This window comes from Myxine glutinosa, chromosome 1 (assembly GCF_964187855.1).
Source record: "Myxine glutinosa chromosome 1, kmMyxGlut1.1, whole genome shotgun sequence".
In the NCBI taxonomy this organism is placed as follows: Eukaryota; Metazoa; Chordata; class Myxini; order Myxiniformes; family Myxinidae; genus Myxine; species Myxine glutinosa.
The window spans coordinates 389,973,183-389,995,354 of NC_136261.1; the positions used below are offsets into that span (position 1 = coordinate 389,973,183).

General features: G+C 44.6%; 1 protein-coding gene across 2 annotated transcripts in view; it reads left to right on the forward strand.

The window, feature by feature from the left end:
• Window positions 1-22,172, forward strand: part of LOC137416337 (voltage-dependent L-type calcium channel subunit alpha-1D-like) — a 476,095-nt gene that overhangs the window by 151,898 nt on the left and 302,025 nt on the right. For both annotated transcript variants that reach the window (XM_068101884.2, XM_068101890.2), the window contains exons 26-32: window positions 3,891-4,049; window positions 6,554-6,664; window positions 7,999-8,079; window positions 11,050-11,193; window positions 16,338-16,403; window positions 16,528-16,619; window positions 16,864-17,023. In XM_068101884.2, the coding sequence (XP_067957985.2) occupies window positions 3,891-4,049; window positions 6,554-6,664; window positions 7,999-8,079; window positions 11,050-11,193; window positions 16,338-16,403; window positions 16,528-16,619; window positions 16,864-17,023 (813 nt within the window). The remainder of the gene's footprint in view (window positions 1-3,890; window positions 4,050-6,553; window positions 6,665-7,998; window positions 8,080-11,049; window positions 11,194-16,337; window positions 16,404-16,527; window positions 16,620-16,863; window positions 17,024-22,172) is intronic.

Consider the following 22,172-nt stretch of genomic DNA (forward strand, 5'->3'; position numbering starts at 1 on the left):
GTCTGGAGCGGGATTGCAAGGAGTCTGGAGCGGGTTTGCAAGGAGTCTGGAGCGGGTTTGCAAGGAGTCTGGAGCGGGTTTGCAAGAGTCTGGAGCGGAATTATTGAGTCTGGAGTGGAATTATTGAGTCTGGAGCAGAATTATTGAGTCTGGAGCGGAATTATTGAGTCTGGAGCTGAATTATTGAGTCGAGCTGAAATATTGAGTCTGGAGCGGAATGGCAAGGAGTCTGGAGCAGAATGGCAAGGAGTCTGGAGCGGAATTGCAAGGAGTCTGGAGCGGGATTGCAAGGAGTCTGGAGCGGGATTGCAAGGAGTCTTGAGCGGGATTGCAATGAGTCTGGAGCGGGATTGCAATACGTCTGGAGCGGGATTGCAAGGAGGAGCGGGTTTGCATGGAGACTGGAGCAGGTTTGCAAGGAGTCTGGAGCGGAATTGTAAGGCTTCTGGAGCGGGATTGCAAGGAGTCTGGAGCAGAATTGCAAGGAATGTGGAGCGGAATCATAGAGTCTGAAGCGGATTCATAATGAGTCTGTAGCGGAATTATAATGAGTCTGGAGTGGAATCATAATGAGTCTGGAACGGAATCATAATGAGTCTGGAGCGGAATCCTAATGAGTCTGGAGCGGATTCATAATGAGTCTGGAGTGGAATCATAATGAGTCTGGAGCGGAATTATTGAGTCTGGAGCGGAATTGCAAGTAGTCTGGAGCGGGATTGCAACGAGTCTGGAGCGGGATTGCAAGGAGTCTGGAGCGGGATTGCAAGGAGTCTGGAGCGGGATTGCAAGGAGTCTGGAGCCGGATTGCAAGGAGTCTGGAGCGGGATTGCAAGGAGTCTGGAGCGGGTTTGCATGGAGACTGGAGCCGGTTTGCATGGAGACTGGACCGGGTTTGCAAGGAGTCTGGAGCGGAATCATAATGATTCTGGAGCGGAATCATTATGAGTCTGGAGCAGAATCATAATGGGTCTGGAGCGGAATCATAATGGGTCTGGGGCAGAATCATAATGAGTCTGGAGTGGAATCATAATGAGTCTGGAGTGGAATTATTGAGTCTGAAGTGGAATTATTGAGTCTGGAGTGGAATTATTGAGTCTGGAGTGGAATTATTGAGTCTGGAGCAGAATTATTGAGTCTGGAGCAGAATTATTGAGTCTGGAGCAGAATTATTGAGTCTGGAGCGGAATTATTGATTCTGTAGCTGAATTATTGTCTGGAGCTGAAATATTGAGTCTGGAGCGGAATGGCAAGGAGTCTGGAGCAGAATGGCAAGGAGTCTGGAGCGGAATTGCAAGGAGTCTGGAGCGGAATTGCAAGGAGTCTGGAGCGGGATTGCAAGGAGTCTTGAGCGGGATTGCAATGAGTCTGGAGCGGGATTGCAATACGTCTGGAGCGGGATTGCAAGGAGGAGCGGGTTTGCATGGAGACTGGAGCGGGTTTGCAAGGAGTCTGGAGCAGAATTGTCAGGCTTCTGGAGCGGGATTGCAAGGAGTCTGGAGCAGAATTGCAAGGAATGTGGAGCGGAATCATAATGAGTCTGAAGCGGAATCATAATGAGTCTGTAGCAGAATTATAATGAGTCTGGAGCGGAATCATAATGAGTCTGGAGCGGAATCAAAATGAGTTTGGAGCGGAATCATAATGAGTCTGGAGCGGATTCATAATGAGTCTGGAGCGGAATCATAATGAGTCTGGAGTGGAATCATAATGAGTCTGGAGCAGAATTATTGAGTCTGGAGCGGAATTACAAGGAGTCTGGAGCGGGATTGCAAGGAGTCTGGAGCGGGATTGCAAGGAGTCTGGAGCGGGATTGCAAGGAGTCTGGAGCGGGATTGCAAGGAGTCTGGAGCGGGATTGCAAGGAGTCTGGAGCGGGATTGCAAGGAGTCTGGAGCGGGATTGCAAGGAGTCTGGAGCGGGATTGCAAGGAGTCTGGAGCGGGATTGCAAGGAGTCTGGAGCCGGATTGCACGGAGTCTGGAGCGGGATTGCACGGAGTCTGGAGCGGGTTTGCACGGAGACTGGACCGGGTTTGCACGGAGACTGGACCGGGTTTGCAAGGAGTCTGGAGTGGGTTTGCAAGGAGTGTGGAGCCGGATTGCACGGAGTCTGGAGCGGGATTGCAAGGAGTCTGGAGCGGAATTGTAAGGCTTCTGGAGCGGGATTGCAAGGAGTTTGGAGCGGGTTTGCATGGAGACTGGAGCGGGTTTGCATGGAGACTGGACCGGGTTTGCAAGGAGTCTGGAGCGGGATTGCAAGGAGTCTGGAGCGGGATTGCAAGGAGTCTGGAGCCGGATTGCACGGAGTCTGGAGCGGGATTGCAAGGAGTCTGGAGCGGAATTGTAAGGCTTCTGGAGCGGGATTGCAAGGAGTTTGGAGCGGGTTTGCAAGGAGTCTGGAGCGGGTTTGCAAGGAGTCTGGAGCGGGTTTGCAAGGAGTCTGGAGCGGGTTTGCAAGGAGTCTGGAGCGGGTTTGCAAGGAGTCTGGAGCGGGTTTGCAAGGAGTCTGGAGCGGGTTTGCAAGAAGTCTGGAGCGGAATTGTAATGCTTCTGGAGCGGGATTGCAATGAGTCTGGAGCGGAATTATTGAGTCTGGAGCGGAATTATTGAGTCTGGAGCGGAATTATTGATTCTGGAGCTGAATTATTGAGTCTGGAGCTGAAATATTGAGTCTGGAGCGGAATGGCAAGGAGTCTGGAGCAGAATGGCAAGGAGTTTGGAGCGGAATTGCAAGGAGTCTGGAGCGGGATTGCAAGGAGTCTTGAGCGGGATTGCAATGAGTCTGGAGCAGGATTGCAATACGTCTGGAGCGGGATTGCAAGGAGGAGCGGGTTTGCATGGAGACTGGAGCGGGTTTGCAAGGAGTCTGGAGCGGAATTGTAAGGAGTGTGGAGTGGGATTATACGGCGTCTGAGGTCTCATTGTAGGCAGTCGATCCTATTTATCAATAGTCAAAACTTCATAACACAGGTAAATACTGAAGCAGATGAAGTCTGGTTTTTCGGCATCGGCCTGGAACGAAAGCACTGTCAGGTTAGTGCAGAGACCTCCGATGTTTGAGGTCCACACAGTTAGAGCTAGGGAGGAGGAGGTGTGGGGAGAATACAGGATCGGAGGGGAGGCTTTGTATCGGCAAGGTGAGGCTTTGAGGGAGGTGGGATGAGGCGGAAGGTTTGATTGTGTGGAGAGCGGGGGAGGGATTGATTGTGTGAGGTGCGGGGGAATGAACTTGTGTGTGGGGTGTGACAGAAGGTTTTTGAGGGTGGGTGAGGGAGGAGCAATAAGTGGGGGGTTTGAGGGGAAGCATTGAGAGGGTGGCGTAAGGCGGATTGCAGAAAGGAGGTCACTGAAGTTTTGAGGGGTGAGGTGAGGTGTTGGTAAATGCTTTCTCTGATTCCAAATTCCCAACTTTGACAAATTGAGATAAATATCGTGATGGGAGATGAGATCGCTTGGTAAACGCTTGGAGAAATGTGTCGTTGTTTGAGCGTGGGGTTGGGGGTGGAGGGTGGTGCTGGAATTTACTTTCCCTTCTGAGAATTTCCTTCTGTATCCATCTTGTTCACCCCATGCATCCTCTCCTACCCCCCATTCCTCGCCAGACCCATTGTTTGTCCGCCTTCCTCTGTCTTGTACTGCGGCTCTGCTGTTGGCATTTCCCCACTCTCTCTGCTGTTCCTTTTGTCCTGTTACATCCTCATCCGTTATGTGGACCAGTACTAGCTCTCCCATGAGCCACGACTATGCATAAAAATAAAAGTCCAGGTAATTTATGCGCAATGTTGTGTGAGCTACCTGAATATATTATTTTTCTAAATACCATGAGTCCACCCTGACCCAAAAACTTCCGGCATGCAACCTGTTCAAAGTGTGATCCTGGACATTCCCTACAGCGGCTGTGCGTGGAGTACGCCCTGAACGCGCACCCCATCCAGCGCTTCATCCCGACCAACCCGTACCGTTACTACGTCTGGTACATCGTCAACTCGCCCTTCTTCGAATACCTCATGTTTGCCCTGATCATCCTGAACTCCATCTGCCTCGGTTCTCAGGTAAGCAGGGGAAGGAGACACAGGACATTGGGACAATCACAACTTTCATGAACATTTGCAGGACATTTTTTTTTTCTATACAAGATCGAGGCTCGTGTTAGAGCTAACATTAATGAAAAGCAAAAACAAAAAACAAACGGACACATGAGACGAAATAAAGGGAACGGGAGACAATATGGGGAGAGAGGGGGAAGCACACAAGTACAACATTTGAGAGCAGGGACATCGGGAGATCTGTGGGAGGGAGAGGGCTTGGGGGAAGGAGGCATGGGAAGGGGTGTGGGGGTGGGTGAGGTAAAAAAAAAAAAACACATGGACACTGCTGGGACTTCCAGGAACGAAGTCGGTATTTCAGAAAAGTGGATCTGGGGTGAATTAACAGGGGTAGAAAAGATCAAGGTTTTGGATGGGGGAAGATAAAAGATGGTGGTGAACAGCTGTTTTAAATACCCGGAGGGAGGAGTGGGATTGAAGAGAGTGAGGGAGTTTGCACGCAATGCACTCAATCTTTCACGCAATTGCACGCAATTTACAATTTCATTCAACCATCGCACGCAATGAACAATCTCGACTCACTATCTACCATTAGACAGAAATAACCACCTTTAGGGGCCATTTTTCCCCGCAGAGCAGGGGTTGGTCTTTTTTCGGGCACCGTGGTCCCCCTTTTGAAGCAATGTTTTATGGCTCTTCCTGCCGCCAACCCTGTTAGTCGCCTCTTGCGACACACAGGGAATTACCAGTGAACTGGTACTCAATTTGCCAACCTCGGGGGGAAGACAGGCTGAGTCAAGCCCCCTGACGTTAATTCAGCGATCGACCGGGATTCAAACCCAGGATCCTAGGATCCCAAGCCGGCACCCATACCGCTAAGCCAACACCAGGCTTACTATTTTTTTTTTGGTATTTTTTTTGTATACAGAATCGAGGCTCGTGAAAGAGCTAACATTTATTTCACAAACAAATCAAACAGACAAACAAAATATATAAAAAGAGGGAGCGGAAGACAAGATGGGGAGAGAAGGGGAAGCACACAAACACAACATTTGTGAGCAGGGAGATGTGTGGGAGGGAGAGGGCTTGGGGGGAGGAGGCGTGAGAAGGGGGGGTGTGGGGGGGAGGGAGAAGTATAAAACAGAAGGACACCAAGGACTTCCAGGACAGAAGTTGGTATTTCAAAAAAGTGGATTTGGGGTGAAATTAGCGGGGGTAGAAAAGATCAAGGTTTTGGATGGGGGAAGATAAGAGAAGATAAGAGAAGATAAGAGATGGTACTATCTACCATTATGGGGCTGAAATTACCCAGTGGTTAAAAATAAGATACTAAATTGGGACTCTTTTGTTGGAAATACCTCAAAAAGGAATAAAAGGACAACACTTTCCATCAACCATTGGCCTTCTTTGCTTCTCTCGTATGTTAAATTACATGCCTTCGGAATACATGCAACGCTTCCCGGCCACACATCGTCCATTTAACAAAAGGGTTTTTGACCAATTACCAAAATGACTGCCGGAGAGGAGAGTGCACGTAAGTGCTCTCATTATTTGTCGCTGGAGTCTTTCCCATCAACAAAGTCTCATCAAATTGGATGGGACTTGATGGAACAGACTCTTTAAGAATAGAGAAGTAGGCAACATATTTTAGTCCGTCGTTGGCAACTTTTCTTCCTTGAGCTCGGCTTGAGTAAATGTCAGCGTTTTTTCACATCTTTCACATCTTTTATTTTACTCCACATGTGCTGCTCCCTACACCCTGCACAATGCTCACCCTGCTAATAATAAAAAAAATAATCCCAATTCCGTGTCTGGTTGGAAAGTGTCTTGGAGCCGTCGCCTCGAGGGATCCGCTAGACTTGTAATGTTGTTTTGATTCTTTTCCTTTTTTGTCTTTTCCTACTTTTACAAACCGTTGGGGTTCCTTGGCCATGAGAACGTGTTATTACACGGCGAAAAGGAGGATAACTACTACGGATCCGATCCGCCGATCCGATCTCCCACCGGAGAATCCTTGGGGAGCCTCAGGGAATTGCCAGTTATACACGAGGAATGGTTCTAATGAAGTAACATTGCCAACTCTACGCTTGGGCCATGGCCAGGCTGTCCTCCGTCCAAGGATTTTTTAAAATGCTTTATGTCCACCCACGTGTTCGGAACTTGCTCTGGCTGGGGTTGTCTTTACTCACCGGAATCGCAAACGAATTCTGAACTTGCAAAAAGTCTCCACCAAACCTGCAAGTCGTCCTGTATCAAGCTTCTGCTAATGGGAAATGCATTGTTTGATTCCAGCTCGAACTAGTTAGGAAGTTTCGAACTAGTGTGTGTGTGTGTGTGTGTGTGTGTGTGTGTGTGTGTGTGTGTGTGTGTGTGTGTGTGTGTGTGTGTGTGCGTGCGTGCGTGTGTGTGTTTTTGTGTGTGTTCCAGCAGGTGCCTTAGATCCTGAAACAAAAAAAACAAACAGAAATAAGCAGAATGTTTGTGCATTTCCATTCCTTTCCCCTCCACAGCACTATCGCCAGTCTGCCGAGTTCACAGCGGCCATGGATGTCATGAATGACATCTTTACGATCTGTTTCACCGTTGAGATGGTGTTGAAGGTCATTGCACTCACACCACGGGTGAGTCAGAAAGCATTGTTGTCTCTGCCCAACCACAGACAGACACACACACACACACACAGACACACTCAGATAAACACAGACACACACAAACACAGACACACACAGACACAGACACACACAGACACACACAGACACACACAGACACACACAGACACACACAGACACACACAGACACACACAGACACACACAGACACACACAGACACACACAGACAGTCACCCACACAGACAACCCCCTGCGCCCCCCCACACACACACGCACAAACACCGACACACACACAGAGAGACACACACACAGACATAGACACCCACACAGACAACCACATATACATACGCAAACACACACACACACACACACACACACACACAGACACACACACAAACACACACAGACACACTCAGATAAACATAGACACACAGACACAGACACACACAGACACACACAGACACACACAGACATTCACCCACAAAGACAACCCCCTGCGCCCCCCCACACACACACACCCACAAACACCGACACACACACAGAGAGACACACACACAGACATAGACACCCACACAGACAACCACATATACACACGCGCACACACACACACACACACACACACACACACACACACACACACACACAGACACACACACAAACACACACAGACAAACACACACACACATGCACACAATCACCGACAATCACCGACAATCACCGACAAGCACCGACAACAAAAACACACACACACACAGGCACACACAGGCACACACAGAAACACACAGACACACACACAGACACAAACAGACACAAACAGACACACACAGACACACACAGACAGTCACCCACACTGACAATCCCCCTGCCCCCCACCCCCACACACACACACAAACACTGACAAACACACACAGAGAGACACACATAGACATAAACACCCACACAGACAACCACATATACACACACACAGACAAACAAACACACACACACACACACACACACATGCACACAATCACAGACAAGCACCGACAACACAGACACACACAGAGACACAGAAACCCACACAATCACCGACAAATATCAACCACAAAGATACACACAGAGAGACACCCACACAGACAACCACCCACACAGACAACCACCCACACAGACAACCACCCACACAGACAACCACACACACAGACAACCACACACACAGACAACCACACACACAGACAACCACACACACAGACAACCACACACAACCACACACAAACACACACAGACACACACACACACACACACACACACACACACACACGATGTAGTTTCATAAATGAGACATTACCTTTTTGAATTCTCCATTCCAGGGCTACTTTGGTGATCCCTGGAACGTCTTTGATTTCCTCATCGTCATCGGCAGCTTGGTGGACGTCGCTCTGAGCAGGATCGTAAGTAGACAGAGGATGTAGGGGAAGGTGGGGCAAAATGGCACACTTAAGCTTTCTTTGAAATTTTATCCAAAATGATGCAGTATATCTGAAATCAGACAGTGTCTTTACAATCACTAGGGCATGCCCGTACTATATATATATCTAAAATTATATCTTCCCTCTATTTACATGAAATGGTTTGGTTCATGAAATGTTTTGGTCCATTCGCAACGCCAAAGCGAACGGCGAACGCTTTACATGAAATGGTTTGGTTCATGAAATGTTTTGGTCCATTCGCAACGCCAAAGCGAACGGCGAACGGCTTGCGAGTACAGTGACAATCCCCCCCCCTCTATTTACATGAAATGGTTTTAATTAGTTTTAAAACATAGTTTAACGCCAACATAGCGGCAACATAGTTTGCCAACGTGAAATAAATGAATACGCTCTCAAATGTGCCGTCCGAGGCAGAGTGTATTCGCCACGTTCGGCACACGCGATAGCTCGCTGCTCTCTGATTGGTTGAATCGTTTTTTGGACATAGCTCGGTAAGTAATTGTCCGATTAATATGAAACCTTGAAAAGGCACATCCTCGGGTCCCCAGCAATATACCTGGCAAGTTTCAAGTATATCGGACCGGTAGTTGTCGAGAAACAGCGGTCGCATACACACACACAGAGATTACTGGCATTATAGATAGATTATTCCATTATAAATACACAAATTACTTGGTATTAGAATCAAATCAACCATTCACTGGTGAGAACCAAAGACCAAAAATGTGCTAAGTGGGCCATTTTGTACACCACGTTGGGCAAAATGGCCCCCACATATGGGGCAATATGGTCACCCCGTGGGGTAATATGGTCACCCCGTGGGGTAATATGGTCACCCCATTGAAAAACATAATAATTACCCTCAGAGTCACCAATCAAAACACTTTGAACCTGAAATAATATTTATTGTGAAAAATTACAGACTACAAGGTGAGATTATGCACATAATTAAGCACAAAAGTCACAGATGAAATTCACATCTTCTTCATCCACACCTGCACAACCATCATGGGCCCAAAGACGACAGACTGTGCACTTTATCCATCCTTCTCCTATCACACTATAACTTTCCCGGCAGAATAAGCACATTGTTCCATCATCATCCTCAGACTCGCTAGATTCTTCTGGTGCCGTAAATATAGCCCGTTTACCCTTCACTAGCTTCTTTTTTGGCTTTTCTGCAACTTTCTTTTGCTTCTGAGGTTTTTTTTCAGCTCTCTGCTTTGCCTTCTCTGCCTTCTGTGCTTCCTGTCTTTTCTTTTCTTCAGCTGCATCAGCAAGTCGTTTCTTGTATGGGCTTGATGTTAAATGCTCTGACATTGACCTTTTTGATTGACGTGTTGTAGGCCTACCCTTAGCAGGAGTAGCCTTAGGTGGGGGACTGATTTGAAAGGGTGAAATGAACTCCCTACTGGTGCTTGCAACAGCAGGTCTTGGAACAGCAGCATGTCTTTGAGTGTTACCAATGGGTCTCACAGCATTTCCAGGGCCTCTCGCAGCGTTACCATTAGGTGCAGGACCATCAACAGGTCTCACAGCATTTGCAGGGCCTCTCGCAGCATTACCATTAGGTGCAGGACCATCAACAGGTCTCACAGCATTAACATCAGGTGCAGGACCACCAACAGGTCTCACAGCATCTTCAGGGCCTCTTGCAGCATTAACACCAGGAGCAGGAACATCAGCATCTCTATGGGCATCTTCAAGGGGTCTCTGGTTATCATCCATGGGTCTTGGTTCATTTTGGTTGAGGTCTGTAACTGTCGCTGGAGCAAACTCGTGATCTTGGAAGATGTTGCGGTTCACTGGGAAGATACCAGTTTTCCTAAACCCATTTGCTGCATTCTCGGCTGTAGCGGACTTGCGATATGCAGTCCCAAACAGGCTGGCCAGTTGAAATACTGTCACACATCGTCCCGGGTGCTGCCTCAACCACCTCTCCACCTCCTGCGTGTAATATGTAGATAGTGGCGTCATAAATGAGACATCTAATGGCTGGATCTTGTGTGAACAATGTGGTGGAATGCTCAACATGTATACCCCATTGTCTTTAGCCATGGTGATGACGATGTTCTGGGATGACTGGATAACCCCACGGGCCATTTTACCCCAGGGAAATGGACCGTTTTGCCCCATGAACGACCTCCATGAAAACCTGACATCATTGGAAACCACATGTACTGGGCAGAATGTTTCAAAGGTCAATTTTAGTGACTGACTTATACTCTAAAAGCATGCAGTAACACTAGGAAATATGAGTCACTCTGTCACCACAAACACAATTTTCTCACATACCTACCGATAGATCCTAGTAGGTGTCAAAATGTTGGATGGTTCAGCTCGAGTTCAAGACTGGATAGGGATGGCCACCATGTTGTTACTTTCTGCTAATCCACAAGGGAATGTTTTAACATGAACAGCCACAAGATGGCAGCAGCTGCTGGTGTAATATACCAAGGGGTCCATATGACCCAAGGGGTCCATTTTGTACCACTTTCCCCTACATGAACTCGATCTCAGGCCCATAACGTCAGAATTCATTTGTCATATAGACCATCTATGGGCACATTTTTGTTGCATCACTTCTGCATGCTGTGACGTATAATGCCAGAATGACAAATACAAGTGTAATTTAATTGATTTTCCACTCGAGATCTCTGATATTCTGATGGCATTTCAAAAATGGCTTGTACCTCCTTGTCTCTTAAACAGGAATGATCTTTCTGACGAATTCCTCTGAAATCATCACGAATTGTATTATTCTTGTGTATTTACTGAATGACTTATTTCGTAATGATTTGTTTGCTAATTCCTGGTTTTTCTTTTGTTATTTTAACGAGAGTCCTCTCAAAGACTGTTCTTCTTCATGAGACTCGAATATGAAGGTTATTTTGAACTTCAACTTGGCCTCACCTGCTCTTCTCGCAATAGCAACCTCGCCCAGCTCCTGGAGAGGACAGCTCTCGGATCTCCATCACCTTCTTCCGACTCTTCCGAGTGATGCGCCTGGTGAAGCTGCTGGCACGCGGCGAGGGCATCCGCATGCTTCTCTGGACCTTCGTCAAGTCTTTCCAAGTGAGTCCCTTGTGGTGTCAGGACGACAATTGCGTTGCCTTGTCCATTGAAGATTTTCATGTCGATTATGGCCTATGATGCACTTGCAGTACTAATCCGCATACTCTCCTGAGGGGTGCATTGACCCCCTTGGGGGTTGACCCTCTTTCACTTCGTCCCCTTGGGATGGGGGAACGCGAGGTTAGGGCAGGAATTTGGGATGTTTTTGGCCGTGATGCCGGCGATTGCTCACCTACTTCACGAAGAACATCGTGGGATCTTTAACCTCCAGCAACTAATGCTGGCAGAAGGGATTCCCCCTTAACACCCATCTGAAGGATGGCACACACATTGATGAATCACCTTGCCTGTGTTAGTGAAGGTGTTGTGATGAAAGAGGATTAGTGAGGGTGTTATGATGAAAGATGATTAGTGAGAGGGTTTATGATGAAAGAGGGTTAGTGAGGATGTTGTGATGAAAGAGGAGGTGTGGGGTGTTATGATGAAAGAGGGTTAGTGAGGGTGTTGTGATGAAAGAGGGTTAGTGAGGATGTTGTGATGAAAGAGGATTAGTGAGGGTGTTATGATGAAAGATGATTAGTGAGAGGGCTTATGATGAAAGAGGGTTAGTGAGGATGTTGTGATGAAAGAGGAGGTGTGGGGTGTTATGATGAAAGAGGGTTAGTGAGGGTGTTGTGATGAAAGAGGGTTAGTGAGGATGTTGTGATGAAAGAGGGTTAGTGAGGGTGTTGTGATGAATGAGGATTAGTAAGAGGGTTTATGATGAAAGACGATTAGTGAGGTTGTTGTGATAAAAGAGGGTTACTGAGGGTGTTATGATGAAAGAGGATTAGTGAGGGTGTTGTGATGAAAGAGGATTAGTGAGGGTGTTGCGATGAAAGAGGATTAGTGAGGGTGTTGCGATGAAAGAGGATTAGTGAGGGTGTTGCGATGAAAGAGGATTAGTGAGGGTGTTGTGATGAAAGAGGTTTATTGAGGTTGTTGTGATGAAAGCTCGACACCTCAGAGTGAATACATCTCGGCTATCCTGCCAGCCCAGATATAGCGTTCAACAGTAAACATCATGGTGCTTTACATGCTTTAATGAAACCTGTGAGCCAAACCTGAAGGATGCAGGTTTTCAAGTTGAAATACACTATTAATTCTTTTCATGGCAAAGCCCGTATGGCAATGTCATCTGAAATAGTGTTTGTGTGTGTGTGTGTGTGTGTGTGTGTGTGTGTGTGTGTGTGTGTGTGTGTGTGTGTGTGTGTGTGTATGTACAGTGCATTCAGAAAGTATTCAGACCCCTTCACGTTTTTCACATTTTGTTATGTTGCAGCCTTATGCTGAAATCGTTTGAATGCATTTTTCCCTCATCAATCTACACGCAATACCCCAAAATGACAAAGAGAAAACAGGATTTTAGAAAATTTTGCAAATTTATTAAAAAGAAAAAAATGAAATATCACATTTACATAAGTATTCAGACCCTTTGCTATGACACTTGAAATTTAGCTCAGGTGCCTCCCATTTCTCTTGATCATCTTTGAGATGTTTCTACACCTTGATTGGAGTCCACCTGTGGTAAATGCAATTGATTGGACATGATTTGGAAAGCCACACACCTGTCTATATAAGGTCTCATAGCTGACAATGCATATCAGAGCAAAAACCAAACCATGAGGTCGAAGGAACTGCCTGCAGAGCTCAGAGACAGGATTGTGTCGAGGAACAGATCTGGGGAAGCCTACAAAAAAATCTCTGCTGCATTGAAGGTTCCCAAGAGCACAGTGGCCTCCATAATTCTTAAATTGAAGAAGTTTGGAACAACCAGGACTCTTCCTATAGCTGGCCGCCCGGCCAAACTGAGCAATCGTGGGAGAAGGGCCTTGTTACGAGAGATGACCAAGAACCTGATGATCACTCTGGCTGAGCTCCAGAGATCCTGTGTGGAGAAGGGAGAAATTTCCAGAAGGACAACCATCACTGCAACACTCCACCGATCTGGGCTTTATGGCAGAGTGGCCAGACGGAAGCCAAACAGTTCAATCTTGGTTTCATCACATCACAGAATCTGGTTTCAAACAGTCTGAGAGTCCTTTAGGTGCTTTTTTGCAAACTCCAAGCGGGCTTTCATGTGTCTTTCACTGAGGAGAGGCTTCCGTCTGGCCACTCTGCCATAAAGCCCAGAGAAGCTGTGCCTTCATTATGACGTCATAAATCGACATGTAGAACGCTTGATCCGATGAATATGAAATTTCTTGAGCGTGATCTTTGGATAAATTGGTCTTGAAAAAAAATGATGTCAACGGTTACGTGGTTCGGCAGCCATATTTTTCCAGAGTAGCCCATGGGGCAATGCCATCTGGAACAGCCTTTGTCTGTCCATCTGGTGTATGTCGGTCCCTCATAAAACGTCCACCAATCAGAGCTGAGGATATGGTTACATGACAGGGGGACAGCAGATCCTCCACTCAGAAGATCCAAGCCTGTGGCTACGCCGTTGCTAGACTGTCGGTCTTGTTTTTAAGTATTCCCGGTTGAGACAGCGCTCATGCCATGCCTCGCGTCGTTTGATACAACCGCTATTCCCATTAAACTTGGCACCGAGGTATTGAGGACAAAAGTAAGCATTCGTTTCCACTATCCGACCAATTTGTTATTTAAAATGTCCTGGTTGAAATGTCTTCATCACATTTGCTTTTTCTGCCAAATTTCCCTCCGGTTCATAACTTCCGAGGAAATTGGGCAACATGTTCGGAAAGATGTTTCTTGCCCATTGATTAAGCCTTCGTGGCAAGCCGCAAACATCACCTTTTGAAACTTGAATCCGTCTGGCTAGTCTTTGATGCCAAGCCCGATCGCTTGCAACTTCTCCCTGCTTATGAATGCATTCCGACACACTTAAAATGACCCGCTTGGAATTCTGCCTCGGGAAGAATAATTTCTTCCTCGCGCGTAGCAAAGCGTTCCATCGCAATGGACCGTCCATTTTGTTATGCGGTGGAGAATTCTCTTCTTTTTTTAAATTTTGTATACAAGATCGAGGCTCGTGTAAGAGCTAACATTAATCACAAAAAAAAACGGACGCACAAAACGTACAATAAAGGGAGATGGAGACAAGATGGGGAGAGAGAGGGAAGCACACAACTACAACAACAGAGAACAGGGACAACGAAAGATCTGTGGGTGGTAGAGGGCTTGGGGGGAGGAGGCATGGGAAGGCTGGGGTAAGGTATAAAACACATGGATGCTTCAAGGACATCCAGGAAAGAAGTCGGTATTTCAAAAAAGTGGATCTGGGGTGAATTAATGGGGGTAGAAAAGATCAAGGTTTTGGATGGGGGAAGATAAGAGATGGTGGTGAACAGCTGTTTTAAAGACCTGGAGGGAGGAGTGGGATTGAAGGGAGTGTGGGAGTTTGTTCCAGAGGCGGGAGAAAAGAGGAATGAAAGAGTGAAGTTCAGCAGAGAGTCTTGATTTTGACAGTTTCACCATAATAGGGTTGCTGGTAGAACTTGTGCAACCTGGAGGAATATTAGGGGGACAGAGCACAGAGAGAGGTGCGGGAGCAAGGCCGGAGAGGAGTCGGTGGAAGACAGAAAGACCACCAACCTGCATGCGGTGAGTGAGTGAAAGGCCCTCGGAGTTAGCTTCATCGTAGATTTAATTAGTTAGTTAGTTAGCTCTTCTGCTGATTGTTTTATTTAATTAGTTCGTTAGTTAGCTCTTCTGCTGATTGTTTTATTTAATTAGTTAGTTCGTTAGTTACCTCTTCTGCTGATTGTTTTATTTAATTAGTTACTTAGTTAATTACCTCTTCTGCTGATTGTTGTATTTAATTCGTTAGTTAGTTACCTCTTCTGCTGATTGTTTTATTTAATTAGTTACCTAGTTAATTACCTCTTCTGCTGATTGTTTTATTTAATTAGTTAGTTAGTTACCTCTTTTGCTGATTGTTTTATTTAATTAGTTCGTTAGTTAATTACCTCTTCTGCTGATTGTTGTATTTATTTGTTAGTTAGTTACCTCTTCTGCTGATTGTTTTATTTCATTAGTTACCTAGTTAATTACCTCTTTTGCTGATTGTTTTATTTCATTAGTTACCTAGTTAATTACCTCTTTTGCTGATTGTTTTATTTAATTAGTTAGTTAGTTAATTACCTCTTCTGCTGATTGTTTTATTTAATTAGTTAGTTCGTTACCTCTTCTGCTGATTGTTTTATTTAATTAGTTAGTTAGTTAATTACCTCTTCTGCTGATTGTTTTATTTAATAAGTTAGTTTGTTAATTACCTCTTGTGCTGATTGTTTTATTTAATTAGTTACCTAGTTAATTACCTCTTCTGCTGATTGTTTTATTTAATTAGTTACCTAGTTAATTACCTCTTTTGCTGATAGTTTTATTTAATTAGTTCGTTAGTTACCTCTTCTGCTGATTGTTTTATTTTATTAGTTACCTAGTTAATTACCTCTTCTGCTGATTGTTTTATTTAATTAGTTCGTTAGTTAATTACCTCTTCTACTGATTGTTTTATTTAATTAGTTAGTTAGTTAATTACCTCTTTTGCTGATTGTTTTATTTAATTAGTTCGTTAGTTACCTCTTCTGCTGATTGTTTTATTTAATTAGTTACCTAGTTAATTACCTCTTCTGCTGATTGTTTTATTTAATTCGATAGTTTGTTAGTTACCTCTTGTGCTGATTGTTTTATTTAATTAGTTAGTTAGTTAATTACCTCTTCTACTGATTGTTTTATTTAATTCGTTAGTTAGTTAATTACCTCTTCTGCTGATTGTTTTATTTAATTAGTTCGTTAGTTACCTCTTCTGCTGATTGTTTTATTTAATTAGTTACCTAGGTAATTACCTCTTCTGCTGATTGTTTTATTTAATTAGTTAGTTCGTTAATTACCTCTTCTACTGATTGTTTTATTTAATAAGTTAGTTTGTTAGTTACCTCTTGTGCTGATTGTTTTATTTAATTAGTTAGTTAGTTAGTTAGCTCTTCTGCAGATTGTTTTATTTAATTGGATACCTTGTCTGGCGCAATACATCTCATCTGCAACTCAATGTTGTACGTGTTGAAGCCTGCGAACACTTGCGTTGCATCACCATCTGTTGTACACATTCTTTACTCTTCGGTCCTCCATCTTCACCGCAGGCACTCCCGTACGTTGCATTACTCATCGTGATGCTGTTCTTCATTTACGCGGTCATCGGAATGCAGGTAACTCACTCGGCTATGAAATTTATATTCCGGCGTCACGTTTCATGACGGTTCTATTTATTTAAACGTTTCCGTGCGTTTTATAAACTATGCGAGTAATCCTTGGGGTCGTATGTTTGCACAGATGTTTGGGAAGATAGCACCTTTGGACAAGATGCAAATCAACAGGAACAACAACTTTCAAACATTCCCACAGGCTGTGCTGGTGCTCTTCAGGTAGGCCTCGGCCTACACGACGATGCCTATCCCACAAGGCCTTGCTTCTATTTATTGGTCTCCACTGGCAGGACATATTAATGACTTCTGGAGCATGTTGAGGATGAACGTTTTTCAGTGTGGAAATGATCTTTCCATTCCTTTGTATCGAAGGTGTCATGGGATTGTTTTGTTACGTGATGTCTCGGTGAGGAGCCCCATCACAGGAAGTCGTCACCATCGTGAGTGGTGTGTGCCCCACCAGGTGTGCGACTGGGGAAGCATGGCACGAGATAATGCTCGCATGCCTGCCCGGAAGGCGCTGCGCAGAGGCAACCGACGTGCTGCCTGGACAGGAATACACCTGTGGCACAAACTTTGCTTACTTTTACTTCCTCAGCTTCTACATGCTTTGTGCTTTCTTAGTAAGTGTTTATTATTATTCATTTAATATTTCAATTTTAAAACGTTTTTTTCATTCTGTATTATTATGAGCGGGCACTCCACCCATCCAGGAGGGAGTGCCCTTTTCGGCCCACCTTCGGTCATCATCCATTTTTACCAAATCCAAATCATCCATTTTTATCCGATTGGCTTGACAATTTAACAGCAATTGCATTGTGCCTCATTGAATAGGGAAATCAAGTACTTTAAGGTCAAAAGGTCAAAGATCAACTCAAGGTCAAACTTCCAAAATCATCAATTTTCATCCGATTGACTTGATAATTAAACAGCATTTGCATAGTGCCTCACTGATTTGGGAAACCAACTATTTTAAGGTCAAAGGTCAACTCAAGGTCAAACTTCTAATATCATCAATCTTCTTCTGAAAAATCATAAATTTTAATCCGATTGACCTGAGCTTTGATTGAGATTGTCAATTATAATGTTAATGAAATGGATAATTTCATGTATCCATGGCAACTTTTTATCTTGGGAAAGAGTGGATTTTGCAAGCATCATGCTCAGCATGACGTCTTCTTGTTTTTTTTTTGGGGGGGGGGGGGGGGGAGGGGGTTCCTTATTTCCGCATTTCCTTATTTATGTAGCCCCTTTCACGCTTTCAGATGATGCAGAGGGAGTGCAATTACCTTTGCGGTGTCTACCCTGGGTGTGATTCTTGACCCGACTATAAAGAGTTGGATTGGTGTTTCAAAGGCAGCTCATTGTTGCATCACATTGAGTTGGACATTAAGCCGGTTGTCCTGTCTGCTCCATTATTTGGTGGATGTTGAAAATCCTACGACTACGGCGTCCTTCGTAAATTAATAGGGGAGCTTTCACCGGCACGCTGAACAAATTACAATTCCTGCCCTGGCTACTGGGAATGAAAAGGCAAACCCACCATGTGTACCATATTTTTTGGTGTACAAGTTGAGACTTTTTCCCCCAGAAGTCTGGGCCATGACTTACATCTAGAATCGCCTTACCTATGGTTTAGTATATTGAATCACACAAATGAAAAAAAATGAGATATTTTCTGAAATAAATTATACACAGTAATTGTTAATTAAAAACACACCACAGCAAGTTTCCACTTAACATTATGGATGCATTCCTAGAAAGTGCGATGAGAAGCAAAATGACGTTAAGCAGACAAGATATTCCCATAGACATGTTGTAATGTGGGGATGCGTTCCCAGTGCATATTTTCAGTCACCCTAACATAACTTTAACCTCATTTAACTACATGTTGGAGACAAATATTATATAAATCAATGAAGAACATCAAATAAATACACAAATGGACAATTAAATGAACAGTTACAGGGGTACTCACCAAAATGTAGCGCCGAGATTGCTTGTCGGGATGGGAGGCTACTTGTGGGTGTGGAACCCACTAATTATTTGAGGGAGGGTCTTTGGGTTACAGGGAGGGATAGGCATGCCTTTGTGTCTCAGATTGACTGCTTGAATACATTTGTGGGCTGGCAAGGCAATGAGGAGGTAAGCCCGGAGCGATATGGCGCCCCCCCCTCGCCATGATGGGGTTTTTGGGTGAGTTGTGGAGCAAATCTGGAATCGAGGAATCTCCGATTGAGCTATCAAACAGGTTGTGTGGAGAATCTGAAATCGAGGAACCTCTGATAGAGCTATCGAACGAGCCGCGTGACGAATCTGAAATCGAGGAATCTCCGATCAAGCTATCAAACAGGTCGCGTGGAGAATTTGAAATCGAGGAATCTCCGATGAGCTATCAAACAGGTCGCGTGGAGAATCTGAAATTCTGGAATCTCTGATTGAGCTATCAAACAGGTTGTGTGGAGAATGTGAAATCGAGGAATCTCCGATTGAGCTATCAAACAGGTTGTGTGGAGAATCTGAAATCGAGGAATCTCCGATTGAGCAATCAAACAGGTTGCATGGGGAATCTGAAATCGAGGAATCTCTGATTGAGCTATCAAACAGGATGCGTGAAGAATCTGAAATCGAGGAATCTCTGATTGAGCTATCAAACAGGATGCGTAACGAATATGAAATCGAGGAATCTCCGATCAAGCCATCAAACAGGTCGCATGGAGAATCTGAAATCGAGGAATCTCCGATGAGCTATCAAACAGGTCGCGTGGAGAATCTGAAATTCTGGAATCTCTGATTGAGCTATCAAACAGGATGCGTGGAGAATCTGAAATCGAGGAATCTCTGATTGAGCTATCAAACAGGATGCGTGGAGAATCTGAAATCGAGGAATCTCTGATTGAGCTATCAAACAGGATGCATGACGAATCTGAAATCGAGGAATCTCCGATCAAGCTATCAAACAGGTCGCGTGGAGAATCTGAAATCGAGGAATCTCCGATGAGCTATCAAACAGGTCGCGTGGAGAATCTGAAATTCTGGAATCTCTGATTGAGCTATCAAACAGGTTGCGTGGAGAATGTGAAATCAAGGAATCTCCGATCGAGCTATCGGAATGGGCCGCGTGACGAATCTGAAATAGAGGAATCTCCAATTGAGCTATGAAACAGGTCGCTTGGAGAATCTGCAAACGAGAAATCTCGGAACAAGCTATCGAACGGGGGGGGGGGGGGAGGGGGGTGAGGGGGGCGCATAGTGAATCCGGAATGGGGAAGTAGTCACTGAGGTGGGAGATTGTGCGATTCGTAATAAGTCAACGAGATGGTGTGATCAGAGCGCCGGGAAATACAAATATTTGTATGAAGATGAATTTTGTGTTGAGAAGAAAAGAGTCCTTTAAAATTTCAAGTTAAAAATGTTGTTAACTATGCTCTACAGAAATCATTGTTCGGAACATTTGCTTATTGAGTGTCTAATTAAAGTTTACTGTGGCAAACGGCAGGAATATGGCTGCGCACAGGAAATATGTTGTCAGTGAAAAATGTGTTCAGGACTGGTGTAAAGTGAAGGATACGTTGCAGATTACCAAGAAAAGCACGAAGGCTAATCGTGGCTGCAAAGCTAGGGGACAAACATGGACTATTTTTATTCCATGATTGTCAGGTGTTCTTTATAATGAAGCAGTAGTGAACAATGACAAAATGTAATGTGCTGCGAGCCAGTCCTGATAATGATTCTGTCGCCATTTTAAAATAATAAATGGGATTGCTTGTTTCAAAGAAGTACCGTATGCACCCACACGTTGAATGTCAGTGAGGTATTAACACCTCTATTGTCCTGACTGACAGTTTTGCTTGGTCTTGTACTCCATATAGACTTATCTATGAATGAAGGAGAAAAATGTGGAAATTAGCCAATTCGACTTGTACTCCGCATCGACTTATATGCCTAAAAATACGGGTAATCTTCGTTATAAGACTGCTCCAGCAACACCTAACTTGCTTTTGGGCAGAGCAATAGCAATGGAGTATGTTATACTGTAGTACGATGTCATTATCATTATCCACATACACTGCATGTATATACATATACATATATATATATACAGTCAGGTGAAAAAGTAAGTACACACCCCATGTAAAGTTTTGACTTTTTCAACATATTTCAACATACAGCTATTTGATTCTCATTTCAACAATATTGATACATAAAGGTGATATAATATAACAAATATCATGAAAGATTTACATTTTGTAGTTCATTGTATAATTTGAATAAACATAAATGCAAATTTCGCACGTGGACAAAGTAAGTACACCCTTGGCTCGAATAGGTGGTATTTCCCCCTTTGGCAGAAACACCCTCAAGTAGGCGTTTCTTATAACTATCTACCAGTCTCTGACATCGACGGGGAGAAATTTTCTCCCACTCCTCCATGCAGAATTCTTTCAGTTGTGCGATGTTTGAGGGGTTTCTTGCATGCACAGCTCGTTTCAAATCCCCCCACAACATCTCGATGGGATTTTGATCCGGGCTTTGACTTGGCCATTCCAGAACCCTCCATTTCTTTCTTTTCAGCCATTCCTTGGTGGATTTACTGGTATGTTTAGGGTCACTGTCATGTTACAAGGTCCACCTTCGGTTGAGCTTCAACTTTCCGACAGATGGCCTCACATTATCCTCAAGCACCCTCTGGTACAATGAAGAATTCATAGTGGATTATATGATGGTGAGCTGCCCAGGCCCTGATGCAGCAAAGCTGCCCCAAACCATAATATTTCCACCACCATGCTTTACAGTTGGTATCAGGTTGTTGTGATCAAATGCTGTCTTTGGTTTTCGCCAAACATGTCTTCTGGTACTGTGGCCAAATAGCTCTACATTTGACTCATCTGTCCATAGCACATTATTCCAGAAGTGCTGGTCTTTGCCTAGATGTTCCTTTGGCAAAATTTAGTCTTGCCCTGATGTTCTTTCTGGACAGCAAAGGTTTCCTCCTGGCACACCTCCCATGTAGATCAAATTTGTGCAGCCTCTTTCTAATGGTAGACTCGTGCACTTTGACATCAACAGTGGCAAGAGCTACCTGTAGGTCCTGTGATGACATTCTGGGATTCTTAGAGAGTTCTTTCAGCATCTTGCGGTCTGCTCTCGGGCTGAACTTGCTGGGGCGGCCTGGCCTGAACAAGTTGGCAGTTGTTTGGAATCTTCTCCACTTGTAGATGATCTCCCGGACAGTCGAATGGTTGATTTCAAAATGTTTGGAGATCTTTTTAAATCCCTTCCCAGACTCGTAGGCATCTATAACCTTCTTTCTGAAGGCCCCAGAGAGCTCTTTTAATCTAGGCATGGTGACGCCGCACACTTCAACAACAAAGGGCAAACCAAACTAAATGTCTGAGGTTTAAATAAGACAGGTTCCTCCAAGAACATATATATATATATACATATATATATATATATGGGCTGAAATATGTTGAAAAAATCAAAAGTTTACATGGGGTGTACTTACTTTTTCACGTGACTGTGTATATACGTATATATTCCCTGACTGTATTGTCAGGAAAAGACACACCATGCTCCATTACAGCCATTTCTGCACAATTTGTGACCAATAAACGTCGTCTGCCACACAAATACCTTGTCATTATTACTAAAGCACTGTTAGGAGGACAGCGTTTTTCTGGTTTGGGTTAAACATACTTATAATCCATCATTTTTTTTTTTGTCGGGAGATTATTATAATTTTGTGCTTGGGAATAAGGACAATGCTTG